Source organism: Peromyscus californicus, unplaced genomic scaffold (assembly GCF_007827085.1).
Source record: "Peromyscus californicus insignis strain IS unplaced genomic scaffold, ASM782708v3 Scaffold_13__1_contigs__length_99412109, whole genome shotgun sequence".
Classification (NCBI taxonomy): Eukaryota; Metazoa; Chordata; class Mammalia; order Rodentia; family Cricetidae; genus Peromyscus; species Peromyscus californicus.
In genome coordinates this window covers 97315852-97339483 of record NW_026294424.1, presented here as the reverse complement: position 1 = coordinate 97339483, position 23632 = coordinate 97315852, and the positions used below count along the sequence as shown (strand labels likewise).

The 23632-nt window shown below is 39.0% G+C and overlaps 1 protein-coding gene across 10 annotated transcripts in view; it reads left to right on the top strand.

Moving 5' to 3' along the window:
- The first annotated feature begins 261 nt into the window (after window positions 1–261).
- The window catches only part of Hfm1 (helicase for meiosis 1), a 123942-nt gene continuing 100571 nt past the window's right edge, over window positions 262–23632 (top strand). For 2 of the 10 annotated variants that reach the window (XM_052735662.1, XM_052735659.1), the window contains exons 1-7: window positions 267–410; window positions 1026–1138; window positions 4035–4132; window positions 4580–4692; window positions 5725–6031; window positions 17678–17940; window positions 18189–18236. In XM_052735662.1, the coding sequence (XP_052591622.1) occupies window positions 4062–4132; window positions 4580–4692; window positions 5725–6031; window positions 17678–17940; window positions 18189–18236 (802 nt within the window). In that variant the 5' untranslated portion in view covers window positions 267–410; window positions 1026–1138; window positions 4035–4061. Of the gene's footprint in view, window positions 476–749; window positions 989–1025; window positions 1139–4034; window positions 4133–4579; window positions 4693–5724; window positions 6032–17677; window positions 17941–18188; window positions 18237–23632 lie in introns of those variants that run through there. The other 8 variants (XM_052735663.1, XM_052735657.1, XR_008217594.1 and 5 more) reach the window with 7 other exon arrangements.

Here is a 23632-nt window from a genome sequence, read left to right as displayed (position 1 = left end):
TTGATTGATTTTGTTTTTTTGAGACAGGATCTCACTATGGTTGTCCTGGAACTCCCTGTGCAGACCAGGCTGGCTTTGAACTCACAGAGACCCACCCGCCTCTGCCTCCCGAGTGCTGGGATTGCCACCGCCCGGCTGCACTGTGACTTTTAAAAATATTTGTTTCTGAAATAAAGTTGTCACGGTAATAGTGACCTAATGGTTGTCATTTTAATCAGACACTTAGGTCTGAGAAACTGGGGTCCCAGAGCGAATGCTATGGCAGGCTGGGCTGTGCAGATGCCGCGGTTAGGGTGGTGGAGCATCTTGGCGTTTGACTGAGCGGGGCTTGGAGGTTTGGGGTCGTTGGAGGAGCCGGGGGATCGGCGCTCGATAGATCCGCAATCGATGGATCGGCGCTCGGCGTGAGGGTCAGTGAGTGGCTGCGGCCTGGACGCGCGTCGGCGTCGGCGTGGGGACCAGGGGAGCGACGCGGGTGGGTGGGGAGGGGGCGCGGGAGGGTGGGGAGGGGCGCGGGTGGGAGGGTGGGGAGGGGGCGCGGGAGGGCGCGGGCCACCCGTGGGGCAGCTTCGCCCGGGCGCCATCTGCTGGGCAGGCGGGCAAGGGCGCGCGACTCCTGCGCATTCCTGTCAGAGGGGCCTGAGGGAGGCCTGAGGAGCGGAGCTGCCCTGGGGGAGGGCCGGGGTGAGGGGTGAGGGGTGAGGGGTCCCCACGCGCACCACATCAGCCGCTAACCGGGAGCCGCGGAGTCCTGTTTGGTTGGTTTTTCCGAGACAGGGTTTCCCTGTGTACTCTGCCTGTCCTGGATCTCGCTCTGTAGCCCAGGCTGGCCTCGAACTCACAGAGATCCCCCTGCCTCTGCCTCCCAGAGAACCAGGTCCGTTTTGCCCTCACCTCGGGATGGGATGCCGACCGCGGGCGACCTGGAGACGCGGTCGTTTGTGGGGCTTGGCCCCGTCAGGGCTGCTTTACTGACCGGTGATTTCTTGTGAGTCAGTGTTGTGTGTGTTCGTTGTTTGAAACAGGCCCCCCACGGCTAGCCGAGGCTATCCCGGAATCGCCTTGCAGCCCTTCCTGGTTCTGCTCTTCCACCTCCTTCAGTGGGAGTTACTGTCGGGGACCACTCACATCTGACAGTGTACGTGTTTAATGTGAAAATGGGGACCCACAACCCAGTAATTTTATACAATAAGTAGAAGATTACGGAGAATACGATAGTAAAGTTGCCGACAGAGTTAGAGAGAGGTGTGTGCTAACTTCTGTAAGCAACAAACTGTACTTACGAAGTAAAACTACTTTGTGACTGATTACTTACTGAGTTTTGCACTGTATTTTGTGGTGAAACCTGTTTTTTGTTGTAGCCCCGGCTGACCTCAGCTGAGACCAGCCTTGAACTGACCCCCCTGCCTCCACTTTCCCAGGGCTGGATTTTAGACTTCTACTACCACGCCCAGCTCTGAAATAAGAACTTTGTGATAAATTTAAAATATCTCAATCTAAACCTAAAACTTTAATTAAAAATTTATCATCTTACATCAAATGTAACAAGGTTTATTTTAGATATTATATATATATATACTTTTTTTTTCCGAGACAGGGTTTCTTTGTGTAGTTTTGGTGCCTGTCCTGGATCTTGCTCAGTAGACCAGGCTGGCCTCAAACTCACAGAGATCCTCCTGGCTCTGTCTCCCAAGTGCTGGGATTAAAGGCATGCACCACCACCGCCTGGCTAGATACTATGTTTTTTTTTTTTTAAAAAAAAGATTTATTTACATGATGAAAGTTCTAAATTCATCATCTTTTAGAGCCTTAATGGTGTGATTACATGAATCTTGAGCTAGGAGAAAAATTCAAAAATTTAAACTTAACATTAACTGTGGGTAATCAGTTAACTGAAATTGTTTTATTTATAGTTGATTGCTAGTGCATTCATTCTACATTGAATTTTTTTTAAGATTTATTTATTTATTATGTATACAGCATGTATGCCTGCAGGCCAGAAGAGGGCACCAGATCTCATTATAGATGGTTGTGAGCCACCATGTGGTTGCTGGGAATTGAACTCAGGACCTCTGGAAGAGCAATCAGTGCTCTTAACCTCTGAACCATCTCTCCAGCCCCCCTCTGCATTGAATTTTTATGGATTATCTACACTGTCAGGAACTGTTCTAGGTTTATTGAAACATATAAGAAAAAAAATCCCTTCTTTGCTTTGCAGGGAGAAAGATAAACAACTAAATACAAAGTTCCAATTATAGATGAATGTTATAAAGAAAAATAATGCAGGATTGAGGGATAGAAAATTCTAGATAGTTTTTTTTTTAATCCAGAGTGTACACACACACACACACACACACACACACACACACTTTTTTTTTTGGTTTTTCGAGACAGGGTTTCTCTGTGTAGCTTTGCGCCTGGAACTCACTTGGTAGCCCAGGCTGGCCTCAAACTCACAGAGATCCGCCTGGCTCTGCCTCCCGAGTGCTGGGATTAAAGGCGTGCGCCACCACCGCCCGGCACAATGTTTTTATTCTGTACTAAAATAAGTTATACCACCTTTTGTACTAGAACTAGAAAAAACGTTCTTGTGACAGTATTTTCTGTGTATATGGGAGGTCTTTTTGTATAGTGTAACATTTAAAGTTAGTTTTAATCTGTTTTGTTGTCTTATTTCCACTTTCTTTTAGAATAAAGAACTTGATCATACATGTTAGTAATGCGATTTTCTACTTAAACACTGAGGTAGTAGAGCCCTGTAAACCTGGTTTGATGGGTTTTACTTCTTTAACCTTTTGTTGATTAAAATATAGTTCTGACACTAGACGGGAAGCATTTTGCAGCTTCTTGGACAATACATACAAAGTTGATTAGCATACGTTTTTCAGATAACTGTTTTCAAGTTCTGAAATTGTTTCATAAGTAGATGTAAAGATCTGTTAGTGTATTTCAGAATGATTCCCTTGTACCTTCTGCCCAGTTTTCCTTGGCTTCTGTTTATCATGCAGTCAAATTGTTTTAGGTGTTTATAGAATCATATTTACTTGTTTTAGTTTGGGCTACTTCTTTTTGTTGGTGACTGAGTGATTAATAAATTGAGAAGAGTATTAAAAGTAAATATAACCCAAATAACTAAAACAATGAAAAATCCACAGTATTCTGGTTCTGTAAGAACTGTCCTAAAATGTGTGCAGGATTTAGCCTCTTGTGTCATTTTGTCAAGAGCTGCACTGGAAATAGCCTTCCTCCTAACATCACCCTACATGTGTTTTATGTCTTCACTAGAGAACTCTCCATCTTGGTAACATAGATTCTAACTTGGTAATGCACTTTTGCTATGAGATGGTGTTCATGTAGTTTTTTAAATTTGAATTTCTGTCCTGAGGACAAATTTGCAGTATATTGACTATCACATAAGAAATGGAAATGTGGGCTGGAGAGATGGCTCAGAGGTTAAGAGCAGTGGCTGCTCTTCCAGAGGTCCTGAGTTCAATTCCCAGCAACTACATGATGGCCCACAATCATCTAATGAAATCTGGTCCCCTCTTCTGGCCTGTAGGCATCCATGCAGACAGAATAAATAAACCTTAAAAAAAGGAAATGTAATTTATGTTTTATGATTTGTGCATCTAATTTCATGCTTTGACCTATAGAACACTTCATTATGTTTCAGAATTTAGAAAAATGAGATATAGTTTTGATGTGCAGGGGGTGATAATTGAAATGAAAAAGGAGCAATGTATGCTTTTAACAATGGTGACCCACACTGAAGGATGTGTTAGGAGAAAAATGGAAGTACATTCTAAGCATTAGTGCAGCATAGAGAGGGATACATGTGGGAAAACACATGAATGAACGGAGAATAATGTGTTTCATAATGAGGCTTTTTCAAGGAATTTTCGGAAGACAAAGCTAAATAGTTTTCTGTGATTATATTTTAGAAAGCATTCTGGGAAATTAATGATTCTCATTTATTTGTCCAAAATTGTTTTTTTCCTGTAAATGAATATAAACTGCCTTTTTTTTTCTTGTAGATTTCAGACAAAGTCTGGTTTTCAACAATGCTGAAATCAAACAATTGCTTTTTTTCCATGGATAATTTGTTTTTCAGTAGCCCAGATGAAACTGAAAAGTAAGTGTGCCTGAAAGAAGGGTTATCTAATGTATTATTTTCAGTTTTATAATTTTAGGGACTTTTAATTCTTAATAGTTACAGGAATAATCTAGAATATAATAATAGTGACATTTACATGTTGATAGCCCATGATTTTAGGCGCGGTATGTCACAAGTAATTTGTTGTATGCAGTACTTGAAATGCTAACGTTTGAGTGAGGAGAAAATGAGGTGGCCTCACAGCTGTCATTCAGCCAGCGTTCCTCATACAGCAGTGTGCATCAGTCCTGTGACACAGGGGAAGATGTTGAGAGCCTTGCCGTACATGCAGGGATAAAGCAAAACCTGACAGTTTGTTTATGGAGTGTTTGTCTAAGAGTTTGTATTTGAGTAATGTTTAATAAATGGATGGTTTTTGATAGCCTGTCCTTATTAACATATATTTACATTTTGTTTTCTGTGTAGCCTTCCAGTTAAGGAAAAATCACTGGATTGGTTTCTCCCTCCAGCTCCACTGATTTCAGAAATTCCAGATACTCAAGAGTTAGAGGAAGAAATTGAAAGTTATAAACTATTAAGTAAGTTGTTGTGTTTCTTGTGGAGCCAAACTCATGTAGTTTATGTCAGTTTAAAAAAGTCTACTAATGTATTAAAGTATTAACTCCTTTTTTGCTTGTGCACCAAATCTCAAGGTCTAGGGCATTTACCTTCTCTACAAACACGTTCACACAGTGCATACTACATTATCACGTATTTGTCTGTACTGCTGCTCTGTGAATACTAAAATTTTGCTAATGCAGTTCTGTTTTGTCTTGTTCTTTACAAAAAGTACAGTTTTCTGAGAGCCAGATCTCTGAAGTGTTCTCAGTGAAAAACACCAAGATGCAGAAGGTTATGTATAATATGAGATTATTTTAAACATTGTTAAGCTAATGATGTAGCAGAACATGAGCTTATCATACAGGAGGGCCTCAGTCTTCCCCAATACTACAAAAAATTTCTCCCCCAAAACAAGCATGTTCAGTGTATGTTTCTTATATGATAATATTCAAAACTTTAATGTTTTATTATGACTCATAATTTATATATGTTTGCATATGAATTTGTATAATTATGTTTTTTATGCAGGGCCTCACTGTGTAGCCTTCGCTAGCCTGAAACTCACAATGTAGATGAGGCTGGCCTCTAACTCACAGAGGTCTGTCTGTCTCTGCCTCCAGAAATAACCATCTTTATTTCATGACTACAGTAGTACAGATTATCTTATTATTGTATTGATTCTTTTAATTTTTGTATTTATCTAGTAAGCTCTTTAGAAAAATTTTAATTTTGTTATGTTTATTTAGTATCTGTGTTTAGCGGGTACTACCACAGTGTTTGCGAAGTCAGAGCACAACTTGGAGTCAGTTCTCTCCGTCCACCATGTGGGTCCTCGGGGCAGAACTCAGGTTTTCGGGCTTGATAGCAGATACTTTTACCCACTAAACCACGTCACTGGCCCTCTTTAGAAACTTTTAATTGAAATTTTCTGTCATTATTTAGAAAATTTCTTTTCACAAAGAACATGTAATATGTAATAATTAATAATTAGTGTATTTCTCTTATCCTAGGCCAAGGAAAGATGCCAAAAATGATAACATCAAATCTGAAGATCATTAACGAAGACAAAAATTGTATTTCACCAACACAAAACTTCCATTTTCCCTGTAATGTGCGTAAACAGGATTACCTGAAATTAGGAGGATCAAGTATCAATGACTCATCCCGTATTGCTGGCACACTGTTCTGTGGCTCTTCCCAGAAGTATAAAGATCACATGGGCACTGAGAATCCACCTGCAAGGAGTGGTCCTGGGGATCTGAAATTCCCTGATGCTGCAGAAGACAGAGGAGCGTACACATCAGCACTCAAAAAAGGGTAACTAATTAGTTACATAATACGCCGAGCAAATCTGAGTATTAGGTGTACACGGAAAAGAATTAAATTTAATAGGAGGTTATTGAGAAAAACAGTAGCAACAAATAGTTTATGTGCCAGACACTACCAGGCCTGGGGTTCTACTCACAGGAGTCTTCAGTTATCATCTTTCAGGAGCTTTAAACTTACCGTAAAGGCAAGGATAATGAGCTGCTAAAACTAACTCACTGAATGTTTCATAATGTGACAGTTATTTTAACAACATACATGATTAGAGCAAAGATTCCCAAACTTTTCTTATTGGTACACTTTAATACTTAAAATTTATCTCAGTTTTTCTTTAGGTGGGTTATATCTGTTAATACTTAGCCATACTGAAAGTTATAACTGAAAGCTAAAATATGTTGGTTCATTTTAAAACAGAGTGAAACCTGCTTCTAGCTAACCCTACACACACACACACACACACACAGGTTGTTTTATTTTGAGACAGGATCTCATTGTGTAGGTGAAATGGAAATCACTGTGTAGACACAGATGAGCTCAAAAGTATAGACATCTTCTTGTCTTCACCTCCTGAGTACTGGCATTAAAGGCATGTGCTGCCATGTTTGGTTCTAAATGATGTATTTTTGGCTATACTCCAAAATGACCCTTTTCACAAATCAGTGGATGAATAGATTAAAAGTAATGTTGCAAACCAGGGACGGAGACTAAGTATGTATGTTGTATGATCTCACATGTGTTAGCATCCTACTGCTTTTAACATACATGAGAAAACAACATGAAAACAATAACAATTTACTTTAGCAGACCACTTTTGTCCTACTTTGCTCTTGGTCTTTCTTGATTTTGAGAGTTTCTCTGCCTTAGCCTCCTGAGAGCTGGAGTTATTTTAGATTATATTTTTGATTGTATTTTTTTTTAAAGATTGTATCTTTTATTGTGGTGATATATTTGTATCAAATAAAGCTTGCCTGAGGATCAGAGGACAGAGCTAGCCAGGAGATTAAACATAGAGGCCAGGCAGTGGTGGCACACACCCTTAATCCTCTCACTCAAGGAGGTAGAGGCAGAGATCCAGTGAGTTCAAAGCTACACTGGACTACATGAGATTGATTCTGTCTAGGAGAGAAGCAGAGCCAGGCAATGGTGGCACACACCTTTACTCCCAGCACTTGAGATCTCATGTCTTTGCTACCAGTATTTGGGAAGCACACACACCGTTAATCCCAGCACTAGGAAGGAAATGAAATGGCTGGGTGAAGAAAGGTGTATAAGGTATGAGGAAACAGGAACTAGAGTTTTTCAGCTGAGGACTCAGAGGCTTTCAATCAGAGGATTTGTGGAGATAGGATCTCACCTTCCATTCGGCCTGAGGATTCAGTAGTGGTAAGAAGTTTCTCTAGTGGCTTGTTCCTTTGTCTCTGATCTTTCAGCATTTACCCCAATATCTGGCTCCAGGTTTTTTATTATAAGAACCATTTAGGATTCATACAACATTTTATTTTTTGAGATTATAATAAATTACATCATTTTTCCTTTCTTTCCTCACTCTTAACCTTCCCTTTACTCCTTACTCTCTTTCAAAAGCATAGTCTCTATTATTTTCATTAAATGTTGTTATATGCATAGATGTATATGTATATATTTTCCTAAATACATAAATACAACTGTTGTTGTTTTTGCTCTTTTGTGGGGGGTCTGCCACCCAACTTCCAGTCACACACAGAGGCAATCATAGATGCCTGGCCTTAGCTTGGCTTGTTTCTAGCCAGCTGTTCTTAAATTATCCCACCTATCTTTTGCCTCTGGACTTTTACCTTTCTCTATTTCTGTATACCTTTTCTTTCCTTCTTACTCCATGGCTTGCTGTGTAGCTGGGTGACTGGTCCCTGGTGTCTTCCTCTTTTCTCTTGCTCCTTGATCCTTTTTCTATCAGGTTTCTTCTATTTATTCTCTCTGCTTTCAGCCCCACCCATTCCTTCTCCTGCTTTTTATTAGACCATCAGGTGTTTTAGACAGGCAAAGTCATACAGCCTCACAGAGATAAACAAATGCAACACATCTTTGCATCATTAAAACAAATGTTCCACAGTATAAACAAATGTAACACACCTTACAATAATATTCTACATACAACCTGTTCAGTCTGATTATGTTACTTGTATGTATGTTTTCAGAGCTGGCCAGTGAGTATTGGATGACCAGTTGGTTTGCCCTTGTCTGGGGAAGACTGTTTCTCCTATTCTCAGTATTCCTTAGTTGCCTGTAGTTCTTGGGTGTAGGACTGAGGCCTCCTGGGATCGCTCCCATATCCCTCTTAGCATGTCTGTTGTCCTTATTCAGCTCACGTTTTAGCAGTCATATTGGGGAGATTTTGTGGGTTGTAGCTTCTGACATTCCTAAGAAACAAAATCTCATGACAAACACCCTAATCTTCTGGCTCTTACAATCTTTCTTCCCCCCCTTCCACAGGATTTTCTGATACCTGGGTTTGGGAGTGTTTTGCAGATGTATCCATTGAAACTGGGCTCCACAACTCTGCATTTTGATTAGTTTTCTGTAATGGTCTCAGTCTGTTGCAAAGAGTTTTCTTTTTTTTTTTTCTTTTTTTTTTTTGGAGACAGGATTGCTCTGTGTAGCTTTGCGCCTTTCCTGGATCTTGTTCTGTAGACCAGGCTGGCCTCGAACTCACAAAGATCTGCCTGGCTCTTCCTCCCAATTGCTGGGATTAAAGGCATATGCCACCACCGCCCAGCTGAGAAGTTTTCTTGATGAGGAATGAGGACTACATGTTTTCTGTGGGTATAAGGACCAAAAAATGTTTTGAATGATGTTAGAGATTATGTTGATTTAGTAAAGTAGTGGTTGTGGGTTCTCCATCAAGATCCATGACTTCACTAGCCCTGGGTAGTTTGTTGGTTTCCTGTAACAATATGATATCCCTTCTGTTGAGCAAATCTTAACATCCAATTAGAGATGTAAGACCCACCAACAAGTATGAGTGCCACTAATGCACCCTTAGGGTTATCTGTTGTATGAATTCTAAAATGGTCTTATTATAAAAAATGTGGAGCTAGATATTGGGGTAAATGTTGAAAGATCAGAGAGACAAAGGAACAAGCCATAGCCACCTCTTACCTCTAGGACTCCTCAGCCTGAAAAAGCCTTCGTTCCTCCTTATACCTTACACACCTTTCTCTGCCCAGCTATTTCACTTCCTTCCTAGAGCTGGGATTAAAGGTGTGTGACTTCCCAAGCAAAGGCATGAGATCTCAAGTGCTGGGATTAAAGGTATGTACTACTACTGCCTGGCTCTGTTTCTCTCCTAGATTGAGTCAATCTCATTCCAGGCTGGCTTTGAACTCACAAGTGCTAGGATTAAAGGTGTGTGCCACCCCTGCCTGCCCTCTATGTTTAATCTAGTGTCTTGTTCTGTTCTCTGATCTTCAGGCAAATTTTATTAGTATACACAGTGTATCACCACTGTTATCATGCCATGCTGGTGTTGTTGGGGTTAATAGATGTCATAGCTGGGTAGGACTGATGGTTCCCTTGTCATAATCCAGCTCTGACCTGTCAAAAGGTTCTTGTTGGGAGGAGAGAGGAATGAGTAAGTATTAGATAGAAATATAGGCAGAGATGACAAGAAAGACAGAGACAGAGGATAGCTTCGGGAGGGCCCTGGGTCAATACCCAGCCTCCTTGAGGTTTATTCCAAAGGGCTTTTTATATAATGCTGAGGGGCGAGGCAAAAGACCTCCCCCTTTCAAGATCAAAGCACAGTGTACAGCCAAGTGTAGACCCTTCAAAACACCTGATAACCACACCTGTGGCCAAATCATCCCATTATTCAGCTCTCCTGGGTAAAGCAAGCCCAGATTCTCTGACCCTGAGTAAGGTCTTACTAGGAAGCCTCTGTGAGCCTCCACATTTCTTCCCTCCTATGGGAGTTTGTATGGCATCTTCTGGTACCAGGAAAGCTAGTCCTGGGGGAGGAGGATTTTGGGTCAGATCCAATTTGTATATTTCTTTATGCTTTTTTCTTTCAGTCTGCCTTTAGCCAGAGCTCCATCCTTGTTCCTTTTGTTACCTGCTTCTGTTTACTTTTACCTCCTCAATTTCTCTTTCTATAATCCTAATATTAACTACTTGTTTTCTCTTTTAGTTATCATACCCCAGTAACTTCTATCTTAATAAACACAGTACTATCAGTGTTTCTCTATTTCCTACAGTGATTGGAGTTGAGAAGATTCTTTTTCATTGATGATTACTGTATTTTCATATGGAGGCTGTGCTTTGACTCCCTGTGACATTTTATTTAAAATACTAACCATAAATCAAAGGCATAAAAAATAAACCTATCAGAATAGTAGCAGACTTCTCAATAGAAACTTAAAAGCCAGAAAGCATGGAATGAATAATTTTGATCTCTCAAAGTCACTAACTGCCAATACAGATTACTATATTCAGAAAAATTGTCTGCCATAATTGAAGGAGAAAGACTTTCCACAACGGAAACAAACTAAAGAATTCATACCACTTAGTCAGCACTGTATAAGATACTTGAAGGAATTCTCTGGATATAGAGAAACATAAGCATATCCATAAGGCTATAGGGATGACGGTGGAGTAGGAAGCAGCTGGGCTTTCCATGCCTCTGGCTCCCAAGTCTTTATTTGATAAAATAGAACAATAGAGACTTAGTTAGAAACAGCATGAATTAAATAGCATCAAAGATCAAAGACCTCACAAACATCTACAGAAATTCCATCCAAACACTGCTGAATATACATTGTCAGCAGCCAATGGAACATAATTTGAAATATGAAATTATTTCAAAACTGAAATAATTTCTTATATTCTATCTGACCATAGAACAAAACTATAAATCAATAGCAAAAGAAACTAAAGAACACACACAAACTCATGGAGATTGAACAACAGACAAAACATTCCTGAATCAAATGAAAACAAAATATTCTTAAATCAAGTGAAATGAAAACACAACATACCCAAACCTATTTAATACAGTGAAAGTGGCCATAAGAGGGAAGTTTATGCTTCAGATGCCTACATAAAAGAAAACAAACAAAAACAAAGATAACTCAGGCACTAAGTGACATACCCTGTAATATGAGCAATCAAGAGGCAAAGGCAAGAGAATCACCACATATTCTACAGAGCATGCTCTAAGCTAACCAGGGCTACACAGTGAGACCATATCTCAAAAATAAATAGATGAAAACCAGATTTCAAGTAAACAGTGATGAACCCTAGGTCCTTGGAAAAGCAAGCCAAAGTCAACATCAATATCTGGAAAGAAATATCAGGGCAGAAGATGAATAAGCAACAACATTCATTCTTAGAATCAATTAGAGTTCGTTCTTAAATAAATAAATAAATAATTCCTAGTCAAATTAGCCAAATAGAAAGGAAGGATGCTACCAAACTCTTACCAAAACCAGTATTTCCCTGATACCAAAACCAAAGACACTACAAGAACAAAAGAGCATAGGTCAGTTGTGTATACAGGCCTTAAGTGTAATGTATCACATAAATGGACTCAAAGACATAAATTACCATCTTTTCATTGAATGCAGAGGAGGCTTTTCAGCTAAATCTAACCTCTATGATGAAAACCTAAAGAAATTAGACTATCTCATCATAATGGAGGTTATACATGAAAACTGGTAGCTAGTATTATACTGATTGGGAAAAACCTCAAAGAATTTCCACTAAAATCAGAATCAAGACAGTGGTGTTCATCTTTTCCACTTTAAAAAATATTCATTGTTATTATTATTGTTATTATTATTGGTTTTTTTTGAGATAAGATTTCTCTTTATAGCTCTGGCTGTCCTGGAACTCACTTTGTAGACCAGGCTGGCCCTGAACTCATAGAGATCCATCTGCTTCTGTCTCCCTAGTGCGGGGATTAATGGTTCAGGTTCATTTTGTTTTAAATCTTGTGATGTGTGTGAGTGTATGTCATGGGTGTGGGTACCTGTAGAGGCCAGAGAAAACAGATCCCCAGGGACTGGAGCTACAGGTGATTATGTGTAGCTGAAGTTTTCCTGTATCTACCCGGCTCCTGCAGCCACTCAGACCCAAGTAAACACACAGAGGCTTATAAACTGTATGGCCACGGCAGGCTTCTTGCTATCTAGTTCTTATGTCTTAAATTAACCCATTTCTATTAATCTGTAAGTTGCCACATGGCTTGTGGCTTACCAGTACTTTTGCATCTTGCTTCTCATGGCAGCGTCTGGCAGCGTCTCCTCTGTGTCTAGCTGGTGACTCCTGATTCAGCCTTCCTCTTCCCAGAATTCTCCTTGTCTGTTTATCCCACCTATACTTTCTGCCTGGCTACTGGCCAATCAGCATTTTATTTATCAACCAATGGGAACAACACATTCACAGCATACAGAGCACCATCACCCATCAATTGTGAGTCACCTTGCATTGGGTGCTAGGAATCTAATTCTGGTCCTCTGGAAGAGTAAGAAATGCTTTTAACCTCTGAGTCATCTCTCCAGTCCCTCACTTTCTCAACTCTTATTCAAAATAGTGCTTAAAGCCTTAGCTAGGGCAATAAGACAAGAGAAGGAGATAAAATGATACAAATAGGAAAGGAAGTCATCAAAATGTTATTTGCAGGTGATATGATTCTCTATGACTCCAAGAACCCCACCAGAAAACTCTTAGATCTAATAAATACTTTCAGAAAAGTAGCAGGATACAAAAGCAATGTACAAAAGTTGCTTGCCTTCTTGTAACCACCAATAAACATGTTACTGGTAATGAAATCAAGGGGGGAAAATCCATTCACAACTGCCTCAAAAAAATTAAATACCTTAGAATAAGCTTACCCAAAGAAGTGGAAGATGTCTGCAGTGAAAAGTGGAAAATACTGAAGAAGAAACTGAGGGAGACACTAGGAGATGGGAAGACCTCCCACACTCACAGATCAGGAGAATTAACACTGTGAAAATAGCTATACACTCAAAAGCAGTCTATAAATTCAGTGTAATCCCAATCAAAATTCCAGTATCATCCTTCATAGAATTAATAATAAAATATTAAATATCAAACCTATAGAGCTGTAGCCACTTGATGTTTTACAAAGATGCTAAAAATACACATTAGCGAAAAAACTACTTACTAAACAAATGATGCTGGGCAAACAGGATTTCCACCTATGAAAGAATGAAACTAAGTATCTCTCACCACATATGAAATCCAACTCCAAATAGATAAAGACTTTAATGTTAGACTCTGAAACTATTAAAGGAAAAGGTAGGAAAAGCATTTTATGATGTCAGCAAAAGTACACACATTCTGAAAAGTCCAGTTGCTCATGAAATTATGCTCATGAAATAAATAATTGATACAGAGGAAACAATCAAAAGATGCAGCTTACAGAATGGGAAATTTTTGCTAGCTGTATACCTGACCAGATTAATAGCTAGAACATATAAAGAACTTAATCCAATTCTTTGGAACAAGCCATTCAGCAAATGGGCTAATGAAATGAGTAGTTTTCAGAAAAGTACAAATGTTTAATAAACATAGGAAAAGTGTACAGTACTAGCCATCAGAGAATTGCAAATAAAACTACGTTGAGATTTTATCTCACCCCAGTCAGAAAGGCAGTCATTAAGAAAACAACAAGTGGTGGCACTCGCCTTTAATTCCAGTGCTTGGGAGGCAGAGGCAGGCGGATCTCGGTGAGTTCGAGGACAGCCAGGGCTATACAGAGAAACCCTGTCTGAAAAAACCAAAAGAAAAAAAAAGCAAATGCTGGTGGAGATGTGAACAAAGGGGAAACCTTATACTCTGCTGGTGTGAATGGAAGCTAGTCAGCCATTGAACAAATGCCAAGTTAACATATCGGAGAGATAGTTCATAATGGCTGCTCATAATGGCTCTTAATGGAGCAAACCTAAGTGTCTGCCAACAGAGGACTAGATGTTTAAAAGGAGGTATATATACACAGGGTTTTTGTTTTTAGCTATTAAGAAAAATGAAATGTCATTTGAAGAAAAATGGATTCTGCTGGAGATAAATTATATTAAGCAAATTAAGTGACAACAGGTCACTGAAGCCATGTGAAAGAGGATGGATTAGAAATGAATTGCCTAAGAAAATGAGAGATGTATTTTGAATGTGTCTGCATGAATTTTGAAGTAATGGGACGATGGCAGATTATAGCATGAAGAAAAAAGATTCTAAAGTAACCAGAAACTGATATGTGGCAAACGCTAAAGATACTGATATTTATAGATAGTATAGACACCATGGTTAAAGTGGACTAAAGATCTAGATTTGGAATAGAGAAAACAAGTCTCAACCTTCGAGTACCCGAGAAGTGAAAGAACTAAGGGTTTCCACAAAGGATTTTTAAGAGGCAAGAGCTTTCAGGACAGAGCCATGTTTTTTAAGACTGGAGAAAATAAAGTATCAGTGAAGTTGAAGACATAAAGGACTGCATGGAGAGGCATTTTCAGAGGACTAGAAAGCTCCATAGAATGTTGGCAACTGGAATCTAAATAATACCTATATAGTTTATTAAACTTATTTAAAACTATAATAACTTTAAAATCACCCAGCTAAAAAAATGGATGAGGTTTGTACTTAATTCCAGATTTGCCTGGTTCCAGTCATTGATTTTAACCAATATCACGGTGTGGTGTATGGAGTCACCCTAGGGCATAAGTTATTTCCCATTCCCAGGATCATTTTATAATGGATTCTGTTTATCACCTATCTGTATTTGAATTTTCTGTCTTCAGTGATAGAATTGTCAGCAGTTGAGTATGAAATTTCACAAAGTTTATTCTAAATTTTTGTGTAGATTTTTTTGAAAGATTTAGTTTTTTTCTTACACAAAAAAAATCAAGACTAAGTAAAAAAAATTAAAAATTTAAAAATTCTGTCTTTGCACAGTGCTCCTTTGTATTTATTCCCTATAGATTTTTTTGTATGAAATTTTTTGTTGTTTTTCAAGACAGGGTTTTACTGTGTTGTGTAGAACACAGATTTAAAATTCAGAAATCTGCCTGCCTCTGCCTTCTGAGTGCTGGGATTAGAGTTGTACGCCACTACCGCCTGGCTAAGTATGATAAAACTTTAGTGAAAAGCTTTAGAAAACAACAAAAAGAATTTTGACATTTACAAGTACATATTTCAAAGTAATGTTGGCCATATTTACTTTGGACAATAGGAAAGCACTATTATTTCATTCTTTTCTCAATCCTTACTCTAGACAGTTTCTATAAGTTGTGAGTATCATATTAGGAACCCTGATGTTTACTTTATGTTAAGGCTATCATGAACAAACTATTTTGATCAGTTACATAACAAAGAATAATTGTAAAGATGGTGTCTCCTTGTTTTGAAGAATTTTATGAAGAAATATGGATGTGTGTATCAGTTATTTTTCTGTTGGGTAATAAAATGCCATGACCAAGGCAACTTACATAAAGTATATTTTGGCCCCTAGTTCCAGAAGAGTAAGAGTGCATCCTGAGAGCTAACGTCTTCAAATGTAAGCACAAAATAGAAAGAGAAACCTGAAGTGTCAGGCTCCAACAAGGCTGCATCATCTAAACCTCCCCAAACAGCTCCACAAGCTGGGAACCAAGGGTTCAAATATCAGAGTCTATGGGGACGTTTTTCATTCAAATCACAATAATATTTGGGTAGTTTGGTTTGTTAATATACTTAGTTCATGGAGCTAGAGAGATGGCTCAGTGGGTATGAGCACTGACTGCTCTTCCAGGGGACCTGGTTCAGCTCCCAGCACCCACATGGTAGCTAACAACCATCAATAACTCTAATTTCAGGGGATTTCTTCTGGCCTCCATGGGCGCGCGCGCACGCGCACACACACACACACACACACACACACACACACACACACACACACACCACACAGATACACATGTTGGCAAGACACCTGCACATACGAAAAATTTAAAAATATAAAAAATTCTTTAAATAAAAAAATAAGACTAAACTTAGTTTACTTCTTTTCCATTTGTAGGGAAGGTAAGTTGGGTATACAACACAGATTTGGTTGATCAGGAACTACACGTATGAATGTATGTATCAGCATCTTCTGGCATAAATGGCATGATTGATAGTTATCATATGCTTTACAAATGACAAGTTTTGCTTGTCAGTAATACCCTTTACAAATGTAGGTAACAGGCACCTTCTTTGTCTGGTCATGGCTGGGGAATCTCTCCAGAGAAAACACACACACACACACACACACACACACACACACACACACAACTGTGTTAAAGATAAAATTCTGTTTTATTAACCTAAAATCCTGTTTCAACCTAAGGCTGAAAAGTGAAAAGAAATATGACTGAAAGCAATTTGTAAAAATGTGAGGAAAAACTGTCCCCTTAGAGCATTGGTTCTCAACCTGTGGGTCATGACCCTTCTAGGGGTCGAATGACCCTTTCACCGGGGTGGCCTAAGGCCATCAGAAAACACAGTTATTACATTACAGTTCATAACAACAAATTTGCAGTTATGAAGTAGCAATGAAAATAAATGTATGTTTGGGGGTTACCACTGACATAGACCAAAAGCCCCTCCATCCATGCAGCTGTTCATAGACTTGCCAGTGAACCTGTCTGCTTTCTAACTTCAAGCTCAGAAAGTGTTGCTCCCTTTCCCTCCTCTTTCTAGATCCTTCCTCACAGTTGTACAGACAGCATTCTTAGCTGCCTTATTATTCTCTCCAATAAATCATCATCAGATTCCCTTCTGCGCTCCTTCTGAATCCTTTTATCTACAAGGTCAGGACCCTACAAAAGGACCTTTGCATCCTACAGTAACCTGATTAGAGAAACTGCTGTTATTATAATTTATTTAGTGGGTGTCCCACCTCAGCACTTAGCTGATTTCCATCAGTTTAATTAGATATCTATTGCTGTGAACAAATTACTCCAAAATGTAATGGCTTAAAACAACAGTAAGCTTTGTTAGTTTTGATAGTTTTTTTAATGAGTTAGGATCAAGTTAATTAGTAGTTTGAGTCTGGGGTCTCCCATGAAAAAACATAATTGGGGTTTTGCAAGGGGCCACAAAACAAAATGCCATGTTGTATGTGGTTACCTGACACTTCCCAAGGACTCTTGGTCTGTTTTTGTCAACTACTCATTTTGTCTGTCAAGTTGGTGTTGACTGTTGGCAGGAGTCTTCAGTACCTCTCCACATGGGCCTCTCCAGGGTTTTTAAATGTTTCCATGGTATGCTAATTAACTCTCCACAGCATGAGCTATCCAGAATCCCTGTGGGAAGGGAGAGTGTCTCTGTGACTTAGCCTTGAAGTCACCTACTTACAGTCCTACATACCAGGGTGCTCTACCAGTTACAAAATAGTTCAGTTCTGACGTAGTGACTCTGTTCGTAGACCATCAAAGCTGTATCTACCTGGAGACAAGGATCACTGGAGCCATTGTGGAGACAAGCTGCCACAAAAATCTTAGATGAGTTTTAGGAAAATGAAGAGACATAAATCCATGATAAACTGTAGTTATGGATGTTTTTAAGTGGATATCTTGTGCTAGTTTTTAAGCAAATGTTAGAAGCAGAAACCATGGTGTTTTTTTTTTCCAGATTATTTAGAACATGTGACAATATACATGAATGTGATTATGCTAATGAAAATATAAACTTGGATTCTCATATTAGCCCAGTGAAACTAGCCCAAACAAAAATAAACAAAGAGAAATCATGGAACAGTAGCAATAGTAAGCAGAAACTTCAATATTCTACAAATAAATTGAAAGCAAATGATGCTTTTTCTGCTTCTGAAATTGGAGAAAACATATTCAAAGCACCATCCTTTTCCGTTGCATCTCAGCCTCATGACATTCAAGGTAATTTCTTATTCAGTTGCTTTTTGTGAAAATACAAACTAATTTGCATTTATTAGCATAATGGAGAATACAAAATAGAGTAAGTTCTCTCTCCATGTAGAATTGATGCATTTATTATGTTGCATTGTTTTGTAGCTGTATCTTTATATCTTAACTTCTCAGTAAAATGTTATACAAAATTTATTGGAGCTGTTTTATGGAAATGGTTTAAAATATCCATATAAATATGTAGTATCTTTTGTTTTTAGGTATAACCCCAAATGGCTTGGGTTCCTTGAAGGCTGTCACAGAAATCCGTATCCTTCATTTTTATGAAATTATATATTTAAAATGTTTTGTTTCAGTCGACTCCTGTGTGTTTATTTTAGTTAGCATAGAAAAAGATGGAAAAGTAAATCTTTTGGGTCATGTTAAGAGATACATTGTATGATAGTCAGTGCTACTTCAAGTGTGGTCTGCAGGCTGGTCCAGTTTGAGAATTATTTCAGTCTGACAATTTAAACACAGAAATTTACTTACGTATAAAAAATTTCTTTTGGTGGAATAAAAATAGAGATATTGGATTAAATCAAATAGGAGAACTCAAAGCAAATGGGACATTTTGTGGATTTGAGGACATTTTTACTGTTTTAGAAGAAACTTCATTTGAGGGTTATGAATGGGCTGGGCAGTGGTGGCGCACACCTTTAATACCAGCACTAGGGAGGCAGAGCCAGGTGGATCTCTGTGAGTTCAAGGCCAGCCTGGTCTACAGAAGGAGATCCAGGACAGGCACCAAAACTACATGGATTAACCTGTCTCGAAAAACCAAAAAAAAAAAAAAAAAAAAAAAGAAAAAAAAAAGAAATGAATAGTCAAATTTGCATGTTTGAAGTATTTCTGATGTAAATACTTGAGTGTATTCAGAATATTCTGGTGGTAATATCCCTTTTACATCTGAAAAGCAGAAAGTGAATTTCAGATACTGAGCAGTGTCTTGGTTGCTTTTCTATTGCTGTGATAAAACACCGTGACCAAAGCAGTTTATAAAAGAAAGCGTTTAATTGGGCTTCCAGCTTCAGAGGGCTAAGAGTCCATCATGTCAGGGCAGAGTGGCAAAAAGCAGCAGGCATGTTGGTTGAAGCATCTGAGAGCTCACATCTGGATCAGCATGTGGAAGGCAGAGAGAGAGCCTGAGAATGGCTAGCGCCCACTCCCAGTGACACATCTGCTCTAACAAGGCCACACCACCTAATCCTTCCTAAACAGTTCCACAAACAGGGAACAGATCTCAGAATCCAGTAAAAGCTGGATTGGCACAGCAGCCTGTCATGGAACTAGAGAGGTGGAGACAGAATCACCAGAGCAAGCTGACTGGCTAGAATAGCCTGGAACAGCAAGCTCTAGTTTTAGCAAGAGAGCCTGCCTCAATGTATGAAGTAGAGAGCTAAGAAAAAGCACCTGCGGTCCACTTCTGGGGTGCCACATTGTGGTGGTTTGAAAGAAAATGGCCCCCAAAGGGAGTGGCACTAGTAGAAGGTATGGCTTTATTGAAAGAAGTGTGTCACTGTGGGGGTGGGCTTTGAGGTCTCCCATGCTCAAGCTGCTCCCAGTGTCACAGGTCACTTCCTGTTGCCTGTGGAACAAGATGTAAGGACTCTCAGCTCCAGTACCATGTCTGCCTGCACGCCGCCATGTCGCACCATGATGATAATGGACAGAACCTCTGAAAATGTAAGCCACCCCAATTAAATGTTTTTCCTTTATAAGAGTTGCTATGGCCATGGTGTCTCTTCACAGCAATAGAAACCCTAACTAAGACACACGTATGTATTTGCACCAGTAGAAAGGGAACATAAACAGTTTAGTAGTAGGCAATTAACTATTGTCTAGTTAGACCTAAATATCCCATCTCTGAGGACTAACTTTCATAGTACCAGAAAGTACATGCAAGCTTCCAAAAGAGGGAGCAACCAACTGATCAGCTATGATGTCTATGAACCACATCAATAAGCAGCATGGTACAATAATCATAAGGGTGCAGTAATGGCACATGTACCTTGGTGGTACCCAACAGCTCTCTAATTGGACTGAAGACCTACTCAATAAGAGGGAGACCATGCTGGTACTGGAAATTTAGCTCCCAGCTCAGTGTTAGTGAAGTCGTGGATCTCAGAGAAGAACCTGCAGCCATCACTTTACCAAACCAGCATGATCCCTGAGACTCAAAGAGTATTGTGGAATAGGAGGCATTAAAATTGTAAGAGCCAGAGGACCAGGGAGTTTCCTGTGCGAGTGTGACTCCTATTAACATTGGAAACTATACTCATGAAGTTTGGGGAACATGACCACCCAAACATGAGCTGAACAAGGATGGCACCAATGGACATGGCAAAGTGGACAGGGAAAAGTCCAGGAAACCTCAACCCTACCCAAAGAACTATAGGCAACTGAGGAAAGCTGGGAGTAGGAGAGGTGGTCTCTCCCCTTGGTTGTTCAGTGCCAAACAGCCCTGAAAACATACATATAAATAACATTATACAGACTGAGAAGGTTATATTTAGAAAAATATATTATATTATGTTCTATTATTTTCTGTTATGTTCTATTCTATTCTAGTATATATACATGCATATATGCATACAATAACATTGAAAAAGAGGCCATGAATTTGAAGGGGGACAGGGAGGGGTATATGAGAGGGTTTAAAGGGAGAAATGTAATTATATCTCAAAAATATAATTAAAATATTGTTTGGTTATTGAAGCATAAATCTAATTAATCTTTGTTTTTTAAAGATTTATTTATTTATTATGTATACAGTGTTCTGTCTGCATATACACCTGCAGGCCAGAAGAGGGCACCAGATCTCTTTATGGATGGTTGTGAGCCACCATGTGGTTGCTGGGAATTGAACTCATGACCTCTGGAAGAACAGCCAGTGCTCTTAACCTCTGAGCCATCTCTCCAGCCCCTAATTAATCTTATTAATAAAAAGTCAGGAGTCAGATATTGGAGTAAAAATCAGAGAGAGATCAGAGAAGCAGGGGAGCAGCCACAGTCACTTCCTACCTTTCCGATTCCTCCCACCAAAAGGGCTGAGATCCTCTCCCAGCCCTGCCTTACCACTTTCTATCTCCTCTCGCTACCGTCCTCCAAACCTCTATGGTCAGTTAGTGACTAGCTCCACCCTCTGACTCTAGGCAAGCTTTATTTGTCAGAACACAATCAAAATATCACACAGCAGGGTATCTGTATGATGGGATGTTCTTCTTTTGTTAGAAAAAATTTCCATAATTTAATACTAGCCTTTGAAAAGTTTTAAAGATTTTTCATGTTACAGCTCCCTTCAGTGTGCTGCACACTTCAGTGGTGCTACAAAGACAGATGTCTATACTTGTATCCATTGGTTTATTTTTTAACAGTTTCATATATTGTCAAATTCACTGACCTGTGTACTTTGTTATTTGAATGTGTTCAAAGTAGAAGACAAGCGTTTGTGGATTGCTTGGACACGGATCCTTGCAGGTCTCTCTCAGTGTGCTTCTCTAACTGAATCTTTAGGACATGACGAGTGCAGTCAGATTGCTGTGGTACTGCCTTCCTCGGTTGTGCAGACGCCCCCAGTGTAGCAGATAAGTGCAGCGGTGCTGCAGGGAGTTCACGGACCAAAAGGAAACTTGACTTCGAGTGTTGACAGTGACCATAGATGATGCAGTTAACGGCGGAGTGTGTCGTGTACTGGGAGACTGACTCTGCCTCTACTCTGAATCAAACACTCGTTTTTGTGAATATAAATTGATGCAGACCTGTCTAATGAGAGAAAAACCAGCATGATAGGCCACTTCTAGGCTTGTTATAAATAAATATTTTATATGGAAAAACATTCCTTGAGGGAAAATGTGGTTCTTTAAAAAGCTGATGGACTCTGACTAACTCTAAATTTTGTTTTTATTTTGTCACATAATTAAAATGTATATTTTAAAGTTTTTATTTTCACTTGTGTGTGTGCTTGTCTGTATGTATTATGACAATATTATGACATGCTGAAAGTCAAATGAAGATTTATAAATTAACCATGTGGTTTAGTAAGTGCAAACGTACATTAAGTTAGGCACTGTTCTGAACTTGTGGAATATGCCAATTAAGAACAGAGGTAGTGAGTCCTTGTCCTTGAGTTACTGCTAATCTTACAATGGAAGATGGGCTGAGGTAGATCTGAACAGTAACTGTAAAAAATGGGTCAGATGATATTTTAGAAGGTGATGGGTACCATGGGGAAAGAAAACATAGAATAGGTAAAAGAGAATTAAATTGAGACTGCTGGAATTGAAGGCTCAAGATACAGAATTCAATAAAGTAAACAGGGCAAACCTTCTTAAGATGTGAGACGTAAGCAATAAGATGGAAGAACAAAGGAGACTTGAGAGGAGAATGAGGCATAGAGGCAGAGGAGAGATGTCAGGGCAGGTCCGTGGCTGACATAGATGTCAGGGCAGGTACATAGCTGACGTTCTGAATAGCAGAGCCCGTTATAACTAGAGGAGAAGAGTTTGAGGTTAAAAGAACAGGATCTGAAATCAGAGCAATAAAGGCTGGTGGAAGATTGGAGGGAGAGTTGGGAGATAGGATGAGGGGCCTTGTAGCCATTTTCTTAAAGGGAAAGGGGGAAATTTAGGCAGAAAAGTCATATAATCCATTTTAAAGTTTTAAAAAGCGTTACTACAACAACCTGTGAGTATTTAAGTACATCATAAAAATAGAGTTTTTAGACAACTGTGTTCTTTCAAATATATATTTTAAAGTTTTTAATAATTTTCATTTGTGTGTATGGGTCTGTACCTGCTTGTCTATATATGCACTACCTGCATGAAGATGACCATGGAATCCAAAAGAGGGCAATGGATCCCCTGGAACTGGATCACAGGTGTTTGTGAGCTACATGATGTTGGTGTTAGGACAGAATTCCAGTTCTCTGCAAGAGCTGCAAGTACTCTTAACTACTGAGCCATTGTTCCTGCCCCTAATAAATCCTAAAGGCCTCACTTGTAGGAACTCATTTTTTTGGAGTGACTTAGATCTAGTAATAAATTTGCATATGGCGCTAATAAATGTAGTTGACCAATTGCAACTTCCTAAGAAGAGTGCTGTTAATATTCCTGAATCTGGCAATAGAGTCTCACTTTAGAGAATGGGGTGATTTACTATCCTATTAATATTTTTAAACTTTCTAACAGGGGAAGTATAATCCAAGTTCATTTTACTGAGCAAATATGCTGATAATTAAACAACACAAATAATATTAAAAATGCAGAGATTCAAGATTAACTGACCAGAAACACTTCTATTAATGAAATGAATCAGTCAAAATCAGTTAATAAGTGAAAATTTGAAAATTAAAGACAATATAAAAATGTCTTAGTCAAGACAAGTAAGAAAAACAGACTAAAAATAGCTCTTAGGCATGTCTCTATATATTCAGATCTCCTTCATCATATTTAACTCACAAGTTATATTCCTTATGTAACCTTTTGTTTTCCCACAGGGATTTTAATCACTTATTTTTAGAATAAGGAATGTGGAAGCAGAGTAGAATTATTTCCATTATCTTTTTTTATTAAAAAATCGTATTTTATTTGTATGTGTGTTTTGCCTGCATGTGTGTATGTTGTACCACATGTATACCTGGTGCCTGACAATGTCAGGAGAAGAC